Raw genomic sequence first — 10,961 nt, 5'->3', positions numbered from 1 at the left:
CTCCAAAACTCAAACCCTAACTCCCTCAATTTCACTTTGAAATCATCAATCAAATCTCAAAAACGAAGATGGATTCATGAAATATAACCAAACCTGAGTAAAGAACTCTTACCCCAATACTTATGGTGAAAATCGCTCCCAAAATCGCCCAAATCCGAACTCCCCAACTCAAAATATGACCGAATGAACAAACCCTCATTTTATATATTTTTCTACCACCTATTCTGCCTCGTTTTTTGTGCCAAACGATCCTGAAACTCGCCTTTTATGCCTCTAATGGATTCGTTGTATAATTTTAGTCAAGTTAGGCTTCTGAATCACTCAATTAAAGGAGATATGTAGGTTTTAATATTTGCAAATCGTGCAGATTTTTAAATACACCATCAGTAGCAATTTCGTAATTAATCTGAAAAATCTAGTAACCTAATTCTTAGTAAAATGACCATAAAATCCTTATACGATGTCCAAATTCGACGATTCTTTTTGCTACGGGTCCGTAATTACGATACGGATCTAATGCTTCAATCAAAAAATAAATTGGAGCTTATTTGTTCAATATGATATCATTTATGCTTGAAGAAACGGCGTCGAAACATAAGAAAAACGAGCGCAACACAACTCAAACCTATCCGAAACTCACCCGAGGCCCTCGGGACCTCAACCAATAATTTCAACAAGTCATATATCACTACCCGAACTTAGTCGAACCTTCGAAACAATCAAAACAACACCCAAAATACCAAATCAACCTCGGATTCAAGCCTAAGAACTTCTAAACTTTCAACTTTCGCCAATTCAAGCCTAATTCTACCACGGACCTCCAAATTACATTCCGGACACACTCCTAAGTATAAAATCACCCAATGAAGCTAATCGAATCATAAAAATCCAAATACGAATTCGTTTACTCATAAGTCAACTTCCGGTTGACTTTTCTAACTTAACTTTCTAACTAAAAGAATAAGTGTTCATTTCTCTCCAAAACTACTCCGAACCCAAACCTACCAAATCGATACAACTCAACACAGCTAAACATCACATAAATAAGCATAGATGGGGGAAATGGGGCTATAACTCTCAGAACGAACGATCAGGTCGTTACATGCCCTTTCCCAGATCCCGCACATAGTGAGAGTTTATTGTACCGGGATGCCTTTATCCTAGGATTACTATTCCTTCTTATGGAACGTATAAGTTATCCAGTACTATTTTTAACCATGGGATAACTTATCACATGATTAGTAACCAAACAAGAGATAAAATAATACTAAGAGCCCGTTTGGCCATAAATTATTTTGCATTTTTTTTGAAAAATTTTCACCTTTTTCGAAATCAGTTTTCGGTCATAAAACTTTCTTTTTTCCCTTGAAGATTAATTTTAATTTTTTTTAAAATTTTGAAAAACTCCAAAAAACTATTTTTTAAAATTTTCATTCAAATCACTCACAAAAATTCAAAAACAACCCAAAATTATATTCATGTCCAAACACAACTCTACTTTTCAAATATCATTTTCACTTGAAATTTATTTTTACTTTTTCCCGAAATTTTAAAATTCTTATATCCAAATGGCCACTAAATTTTTATCCCAAAATTTTTGAGGCTAGAGGTGTACTTGTTGCTTACGTTAGATTGATTAAGGACATGTATGATGGAGCAAAGACCCGAGTGAGGACGGTGGGTGGGGACTCAGACTATTTTTTCGGTTATGGTGGGGTTGCATCAGGGGTAGACACTTAGCCTTTTTTTGTTTGCTCTGGCGATGGGCATACTGACGCGCCACATCCAAGGGGAGGTGCCGTGGTGCATGCTATTTGTAGATGATATTGTATTGATTTACGAGACGCGAGATGGTATGAACGCGCAATTAGAGATATGGAGGCAGGCCTTGGAGTCTAAAGATTTCAAGTTGAGCAGGACCAAGACATAATACTTGGAGTGTACGTTCAGTGGCGAGACTCAAGGAGAGGAAGGGGAGCTGAGGTTGGACTCATAGGTTATCCATATGAGAGGATGTTTTAAGTACCTTGGGCCTATTATTCAGGGGATGGGGAGATTGATGAAGATATCACACATCGTATTGGGGCGAGATGGATGAAATGGAGACTCGCTTCTAGTGTTTTGTGTGACGAGAAGGTGCCACCGAAACTTAAAGGTAAGTTCTACCGAGTTATGGTCAGACCAACGATGTTGTATGGGGCTGAATGTTGTCTAGTCAAGATCGCTCATGTCCAGAAGATGAAGGTAGCAAAAATGAGGATGTTGAGATGGATGTGCGGACATATCAGGTTAGATACAATTAGAAATGAGATTATTCGCGATAAGGTGGGTGTGGCCCCTATTGAGGACAAGATGCGGGAAACACGGCTTAGGTGGTTTGGTCATGTGAGGAAGAGGAGTACAAACGCCCCAGTGAGGACGTGTGAGAGGTTGACATAGGAGGGCCTACGGAGAGGTAGAGGCAGGCCAAAGAAAAGGTGGGGAGAAGTGATTAGGCAAGACATAACTATATTTTCCTTCTTGTCTATATTTCCCTTAATGTGGGCTTATGCTTTTCTGAGCCGAGGGTCTATTGAAAATAGCCTCGCTATCCTTACAAAGTAGGGGTAAGGTCTGCGCACACACTATCTTCCCCGGACCCCACGGTGTGAGATAATATTGGGTATGTTGTTGTTGTTGTATCTATGATACCAAACGACCCCTTAGGAATTTTTTTAAGGAAGCTCGTGGCAATTCACTGTATATTTTTTTCACATGGACGGTAATCATCATATTTGAAAAGGCAACTCGAAATGATTTGACATCATAATCCAGCCATGAAATTCGGCTCGAGCATGCTAGAAAAACTTGGGTCGAGATCTTGTTTATGTCTTTTTCTGTTTATTAGAGAAATTGATATTTTTTCTCCCACGAAAAAAAAAAACAATAAATCGAAACCAAACTTATCTAAAGTAGCTTTTTTTCTTATTGAGTTATCATCTAATTACAACACTATTATATCCATCATTTAATATATAAATCACATTTCACAAAATCCTTTACCGCTTCTTTCTTTTTTTCTTTTTGCCTTCCCCTTATTCACTAGTCATTTTTCCAAAAAATGAGAGTAGTTGAAATAGATCAGAGAATCAAGAACTTGTTTGCAACTTTGAAGAAGGAAAATGGGTTTTAGAAATGTAAGTGGAAAAAGGGAAGAAAAAAATGTAAGTGGAGAAAGTGAACAGAAAAAACACTGAAACAGCTAGTAGCATATAAAAAGAAAAATCCACTCTCATTGTTCCCCATCTTTACATCATTCTATTCACTTTCCCTTTCCCTTTTCTTTTTCTTTCTTTATTCACCCTTTGCCTCTTACTTCTCTCCTTTGCCTCTTACTTCTCTTACTTTATCTTTGTCCTTTCTATATCTCTCCTCCAAACGTCATAGGGGAGAAGCTACAAAATTAATAATGAGTTTAGAGAAATTCATTAATTTTTACTTAGATTTTGCACCTGTCTAAAAATCAATAACTAAAACAAGTTATAAATAATATTTATGAACATCAAATTTTATAAAGCCAAAGTGGGGCCCTCTGCCAGCCCATCCATTAAGATCACAACTGTTACACAAAACTTGAACCAAACCATACTTTATAAACAAATATAAACACAGTGTAATTAGTCAACACCAACTCAAACCAACATGTTCCTAGGTTCCTTCCAAAATCCTACACAGAGAGTACATTCCACGCGTTACATTTTTGGCAACTCACACCCTTTAGGACCTGTTCCTTTTGGAGATTGTCAGCCTTATTTTTTGTCAGTGTCTACACTTGCCAATCTTAAAATACCACATACTATACCATATATATCCCCAAAAAAAAAAAAAAATCATATGGGATTCAAACTTTTCGCTAGGAAAACACCAATTAAACTATTTTAAATAAATACCCTACAAGAACAAACAAGACTAGAGAATTTTAAATTTCTCATAAAAGTCAATAAAGACTCGTTGCTATCAAAGACTGCCAATTCTTTATTTTCTTTTTCCTCATCAATTCTTTTCCCACAAAAAAAGGGAAATAAAAACAGCCTATAAACTTAACAAAGCAGAACGTCAGTGTAAAAGGCCACCAAGTTCCTTTTCACCCCGTTGATTACGCTGATTCCGTTGCTGCTGCTGCTGCTGTGACTGCTAACCCCATTAAAAACCTCATTTTTCCCTCTTGTCTACCTTCCGTAATTGCCGCAATAAAAAGTTAAGAGAGAAAAGGAAGTGACTTTGAGCAGAGAGTTTCTTTTCTTGATCATATAAATATAATTCAGAATTTGCGTTGCTACTTCAGAACTAAACTTGACCCACGTCAAGATTTAGCCAAATTTCATCTGGGTTGGTCTTGGTTTGCAGTGAAAGCTGCTCTCATGGTGTTTCTGGGTAACTGACACGTGTCCACCATGGGTTGTGTGGCGTCCAAGCAAACAGTGTCGGTAACTCCTGCATTTGATCATTCAGGGGTTCTCAGAGACAGTGAAGATGTCGGGTCGGGTCGTGGCCGGGTCGGGAGCGGTGCTTTTGGACTGGACTTTGATTTGAAGAAGGTGAAGAAGAGGGCTGACTCAGGACTGAGTGGAGGGAGCGAGTTGGGTGAGTCAGGGAGAGCGAGTTCGAATGGTTGTGGTAGTGAGTCAGTGAGTTTTAGGCTTGGGAATTTGCAGAAATATGTGGAAGGAGAACAAGTGGCTGCTGGTTGGCCTGCTTGGCTCAGTGCTGTTGCAGGGGAAGCTATTCAAGGATGGGTTCCTCTCAGAGCTGAGTCTTTTGAGAAATTGGAAAAGGTTTGTTTTTTACTGCTGAAGTTGTCCTTATTACTTACTCCAGTTGTCTTTACTCAATTTTGTCGTGATACTACTGCGGCTTTAGGGAGGTTTGATAAGTATTTTGTCATTTGATTGTGATATATCAGGTAACGTATAGCTTCTACTGTGAATTGTGATATTCTGAGAATCTCACATGTTAGTTGCCTTTTTTGGCAATATTAGATTTAGGAAGTGACTAAGTTTCATGAAAAATAAATGAATACAAAGTCTGTTTAATATATATTCCTACTGATTTTAGTTAATTTATTGAATTACTTCTATCTCCATTGTTACTACTCTTCTATCTTCTTTTTTCTTGTTTCTGAGAATAGGGCTCTATGGGGCGGCGGATACTAGAATTAGGAAGAACAGATGAAAGTTCTATACTTCGTTGGGGTCCTTTTGCTTGTTAGTTGAAAGCATTATCTCAAAATGGAAAAGGAATTGGGAGGTAGTAGTGTTTACTGCTCTAGCCTTTTTAATGGTTCTTTCAATTCAATTTAAGGCCAGAAAATTATAAAGGTTGAGTAGTTAACTTGCTTCTTTCCCTTGCAAATCACTTGAGCTAGACTAATGTTTGGATTACAGCAACGTTTGGCTTATTTGATATAATCTTACAAGTTTCCACAACAGGCAACTAGGTCTCTTAAGTCATTTGTTCTCTTAAAAATTCCATGAATACTGTTACATTGATATTTCTTCTGTTTAAAGTTATATATCTTTTGTCTAGTTCTGCTAAATTTTGACCGCAACATCCTTTACCGCATATATTTAACTTGGATCACTGTTCCATAGAGCTGATAAGTGAAAATTTTACCAATTCTGAATAAATTGAGAATGATTTTACTGATATACCTATTTGGTGAAGTTTTGGGATCAAGAGAAGGAGGCTGCTGTGCTGAAATGTGAGACTTACTATAAATGTTATTCACATAAAAAAAAAATTATGATGGCAGAACCTTAAAACTCTTGAAGAAAACTAAAACTGCATTTTTATTTGATGCTCATCAGCTGACTAGTGTCAATATGCTTCTTCCTACTTGGTAAACTTTTTAACAATTTATAATATTGTTATGCAACGTTAGGTTTTCTAGCTGATGAAGGTTTTTCCTATGCCATTTCACTGCTCTAACAGATAGGTCAGGGTACATACAGCAGTGTATTCAGAGCACGTGATTTAGAAAGTGGAAGGACAGTTGCCCTGAAGAAGGTGCGATTTGATAACTTCGAGCCGGAAAGTGTTAGATTTATGGCACGAGAAATTATGATTCTCCGCAGGCTTGACCACCCCAATATCATTAAATTAGAGGGTCTCATTACCTCCAGATTGTCTTGTAGCATGTATCTTGTGTTCGAGTACATGGAACATGATATTTCCGGACTCCTGTCTCGTCCAGAAGTTGAGTTCAGCGAATCACAGGTTTGCTAACTTTTCAATAACTTACCTTGCTGCTTTGTCAACTGAATCTTTTCAATGAGCAATTAGCAAAAAAAAAAATCCAATATGTTGAAAAATTTCCTTTCATTTTGTTTCCAAATTTGGTAGGGAAGGGGGGGGGGGGTTCTAGGATAGTAAGAAGGAAAGGATGGGATCATCTCCCTATATCTAAGTAAGAACTCTTTTTTTTTTGGCTTGTAAAGATGAGCTGGGTCATTTTACAGGTTAAATGCTACATGAAGCAGTTGTTGTCTGGAATCGAGCATTGTCATTCTCGAGGTGTAATGCACCGGGATATCAAAGGTGCAAATCTTCTGGTAAATAATGATGGAATTTTGAAGGTTGCAGATTTTGGATTGGCGAACTTCTGTAACCTTGGGCGGAAGCAACCACTAACCAGCCGAGTTGTCACTTTATGGTATCGTCCTCCAGAGCTTTTGTTGGGTTCCACAGAGTATGGAGCTTCTGTGGATCTTTGGAGTGTCGGATGTGTGTTTGGTGAACTTCTTACTGGTAAACCTATTCTTCAGGGGAGAACTGAGGTACCTCCTTCAATGATTAGATCTCTTAGTACACTGAAGTGGTTAAAACTATCAATCTTTTTAGACAAACTTGCTATTGATATGAAAGTAATTCTTTGCTCAATTACTTGTTCTCGCTATTCTATTTGAATAGTAGATTAATGACATATTTATCTGGAAACCTTATAGTGTAAAAAGTTTAATGCTCAATACTTTTCAATCCTCCTCTTTCCTTAATAATGCAATGTACCTATCTAGTTCAAACTTCACAGTTAGGTTTCTCATTGAACTGATCCATGACTAGCCAATTAAGCTGAATACTTTTTAGTATTTTGCTGTATGAGTAACAGCAGAACAATCTATTTCGTGCTACAGGTTGAACAGCTGCATAAAATTTTTAAGCTCTGTGGATCTCCACCAGATGATTACTGGAAGAAATCTAAACTTCCTCACGCAACTCTATTTAAGCCACAGCATCCTTATGAGAGCTGTCTTTGGGACACCTTTAAAGATCTAACCAAAAGTGCAGTCTCACTCATAGAGACTCTTCTTTCAGTGGAGCCACATAAACGTGGAACTGCCTCTTCTGCCCTTGTATCTGAGGTATTGTTTTCAATCTCTTTTTTGTTTATATAGTAATGATAGTTTCTCTTATCGTATCATACACTTTAGTTTCTTTAGCCTGTAAGAGTTTTTTTATGGTTTGGTTCTGCTCATGTTAATTGTTAACAACAACAAAAAACCCAGTGTAATCCCACAGGTGGGGTTTTGGGAGGGTAATGTGTACGCATACCTTACCCTACCTTGTGAAGGTAGAGTGGTTGTTGTCATGTTAATTGTTAATGAATGATACAAACAAGTTTGTCTGTATCTTATAAATTGAATTATTTTAAAAAAATAATTCCATATTCCTTTATAAACATGTGTACTGTTTTTGCAATGATTTTCTTATATCTTACAAATGCATAAATTTCAAAATCTCTAATTCCGTAACTTCCAAATTCTATCTTTAGTACTTCAAGACAAAGCCTCATGCTTGTGATCCTTCAAGCCTGCCAAAGTATCCACCAAGCAAAGAGATTGACGCCAAACATTGCGAAGAAGCAAAAAGGTAAGAACCTGATAATAATTATGCATGAAAGAGATTTTGTTTTAATAATTTTCTGGTTATATTTACATTTAACAGATAATTACAATGGTTGGACAAAAAGGATATACCCTGTCCAAGATCCCTTTGTATCCCGTTCCCCCAAAAAACTAACCCTAAACAAAAAGACAAGGAGGAAGCATTCCATCCGTCATTTTATAAGGGTGTGATTATGCTAAAATCAGGTCAATAATGTTCTTAAAACCATGACAATTAAAGAGAAGTATAAGCTTGTCTGACTAAAATGGCGAAACTGGTTTTGATAGATTGATTACTTCCACAGTATGATAATGTTTAAGGTCACTATCTTGCTCCTTAGCGCTGGCACAAGCTCTTGCATTTGCTACATTTTCTAGCTTTTGCATAGATCTTCCTGAGTTACAATTTAATTATATGAGAATGTTCAGGAAGAAGCCTAGTGGAAGAGCCCGTGGACCCGAGACAACCAGAAAGTCAACTAGAAAACATAATGCAACCAATAAACTGGCACCTGAAGAGGTCCTCTCTCTCTCTCTCTCTTTCTCTACCTATATACAGCTTGGATTCTTCTTCCTTCCTGTAAAAAATTATAAGTTCATTTTTTCTTCCTATATACAGCTTGGATTCTTCTTCCTTCCTGAAAAAAATTATAAGTTCATTTTTTCTTTACCTTGCATATTATAGGCAGAGAGAACTAAATGAAACTTTTCTCTGCAGAAGTTACCGGTCCAAAACCAAGGTGTTAATAAAACTAACGGCAGTAGTCTGTGTGCTCAGAGAGAAGGAGATGTTATTATAGGTCTCACGCGACCTAAACCATCAGTTGATTCAATGGGCGAGGCTTCCCACATCAAGAATGCATCTCAAGGCGATGTCCCCTTTTCAGGTCCTCTTCAAGTTTCTGGATCAAGTGGTTTTGCATGGGCGAAAAGACGCTTTGATGATTCGTCAATGAGATCGAGGAGTAAATCAAGTTCAAGAAGCCTAAAGTTTGAACCTTCAGGTGCACTTCATATTAAAAATAGCCTGGAGCTAAAAAGACAAGACAGTGAAGCTACAAAAGGAAGTCGGACCAATTCCAAGGGCCGTGACACCTATGAATTCACCAAGCATGCAATGCAACAACATTGGAGCCAATTAGAGCAAACAGACTCGTTTGATGCTTCTGATGGCTACCACTCACAAGAACTGTCTCTAGCTCTCTATCTTAAAGAGGAAACAGCTTTCAAGAGGATCAATGTGGTTAGTCAAAAAATTTTCTCAGGATTCAAATATAATAAATGCACATTTTCTCTTCGCATTGTTAACATCTGCTTAAAATAAAGTAATTGGTCGCTGTGCTTTAGAATAATTAAAACGCCGTGTTTGTGACTGAAACATTCAGAGAGTATAGCCAATTACAAACCTCTGGAATCTGGAGTCAAGAAATGGAGTTGCATATTTTATCATTGGGCTTATATTGATCATTTTGGAATTGTACTTTGAACAGATTCAGGATCAAGGGGACAAAGTTGAATTCTCGGGACCCTTGCTATCTCAATCACACAGGGTTGACGAACTCCTAGAGAGACATGAGCGCCAGATCCGCCAAGCTGTTCGACGATCATGGTTCCAAAGAGGTAAAATGTTTCACTATTTAGGAAAAACCTTGTAAATCACTACATGTATAATATATTAGGCCTCTGAATTTATATGTTTCGGTAGAGTGACCTGCAATTAACTTTCTTGCTACTGTCGTTAGATTTGGAAGTTAACAAGAGTAATAGCAAATTGCTAACAATGATTTTTAAATACATTTCAATACATTTCAATATATTGCTAATCAGTTGTTAATATATTGTTGGTGGTATGAATTTCATGGATTGTTACTCCATTCATACAGTTGGAAATCAGCTTGCCTTTGCTTAGCTATAATCACCAACCACCCGACTGAGCTTATTTTTATTTTCCTTTTCAGTGAGGAAAAATGGAAACTGATTGCGTGGTGCTCCCAATTCACACGGTATACAAAAAAGAAATCAGGTACATGAATTTTGACGGTGAGGATTCATAACAAACAACAAGGTCATATACTCTGAAGTAGCCGAATCCAGGGAGCTGTTGATCTCGATCCCTAGCAGTGTGCTGGTGACTAACAACGCTAAAAACCAACTCTATTCAAGAGCTGAAAGTGCTTCAAGATAATAAGGGCTGTTCATTCTTCATTCTTTCAATTTGTTAAGGCCCTGAAAACAATTTCCCCGAGTATTTCTCGGCAAATGTATAGTTCTTAGCTGTCAAAAATCACTCACTCATGTTTACCCTTCATCACAAGAGTAGTGAGTGTATTTTGTACCTTGCTGATACATATACTTGTTTCAAGGCGGCCGAGTTAAGAGTCCCGGCATGTCATGTTTAGAGAACACCATTGTCATTGTCCAAGAAAATCCAAGTAGAACTAGGAAAAAGATGCATATTTTCCCCCCAAAATAGTAGAGATATAGAATGTGATTATATGAGAGCTGATAATATTAGGTATGTAATGTTGATAGGACCACATGACCACATTCTGCTGGAGGATAATGATGTGTGTGATATGATATCAAATCATTGCTATGTGAGTTTTGATAATTGGGCTCCACCATTGTGATATTTTTTGGAAAATGGTCCAATGGGCTATTGTCTCAAGGACCGTTTGGTTTTCACTTTGGGCGACACTAATTATGCATTCTGTAATTTTGATCACGCGGATGCCAAACTATGTCCAGAAAGAAATTTTTTTTTTATCGAAAGGAGAAAAACAGTGGTGCGTATTCAACTCGAGGTGATAATCGAAATACAAAAAAGAAATATTGAATAAAAAAGAAAAAAGTATAACAACAAACTCAGTGTAATCCCACAAAGTGAGGTCTGGGGATGGGCAGAGTGTACGCAAATCTTATCCATACCCTGTGAAGGTAGAGAGACTGGTAATAATACGAGAATACAAAGCTAAGTCATAGCAAGATAAGATGATAGAATAACCGAAGCGAAAGAAATAATATATAGTAAAAGAAATATGC

General features: G+C 37.3%; 1 protein-coding gene across 1 annotated transcript; it reads left to right on the top strand.

The window, feature by feature from the left end:
* The first annotated feature begins 3,952 nt into the window (after window positions 1-3,952).
* Window positions 3,953-10,530, top strand: LOC107802839 (protein IMPAIRED IN BABA-INDUCED STERILITY 1). The gene is made up of 9 exons (XM_016626416.2): window positions 3,953-4,814; window positions 5,971-6,255; window positions 6,498-6,815; window positions 7,170-7,397; window positions 7,808-7,905; window positions 8,349-8,439; window positions 8,638-9,162; window positions 9,410-9,539; window positions 9,878-10,530. Exons 1-9 carry the CDS (start codon window positions 4,434-4,436, stop codon window positions 9,895-9,897), a joined length of 2,076 nt encoding a protein of 691 aa, XP_016481902.1. The 5' UTR covers window positions 3,953-4,433; the 3' UTR covers window positions 9,898-10,530.
* Window positions 10,531-10,961: the final 431 nt, after the last annotated feature.

This window comes from Nicotiana tabacum, chromosome 4 (genome assembly GCF_000715075.1).
Source record: "Nicotiana tabacum cultivar K326 chromosome 4, ASM71507v2, whole genome shotgun sequence".
NCBI classification, from domain to species: Eukaryota; Viridiplantae; Streptophyta; class Magnoliopsida; order Solanales; family Solanaceae; genus Nicotiana; species Nicotiana tabacum.
The sequence above is the reverse complement of the archived record's forward strand: the minus strand, read 5'-3'. Positions and strand labels throughout refer to the sequence as shown.

Coding starts and splice junctions, on each gene's coding strand:
- LOC107802839 (XM_016626416.2), top strand. CDS start 4,434: ATGGGTTGTGTGGCGTCCAAGCAAACAGTGTCGGTAACTCCTGCATTT. Junction 6,816..7,169: donor TTCTTCAGGGGAGAACTGAG/GTACCTCCTTCA, acceptor TTCGTGCTACAG/GTTGAACAGCTGCATAAAAT. Junction 7,906..8,348: donor CATTGCGAAGAAGCAAAAAG/GTAAGAACCTGA, acceptor GAGAATGTTCAG/GAAGAAGCCTAGTGGAAGAG.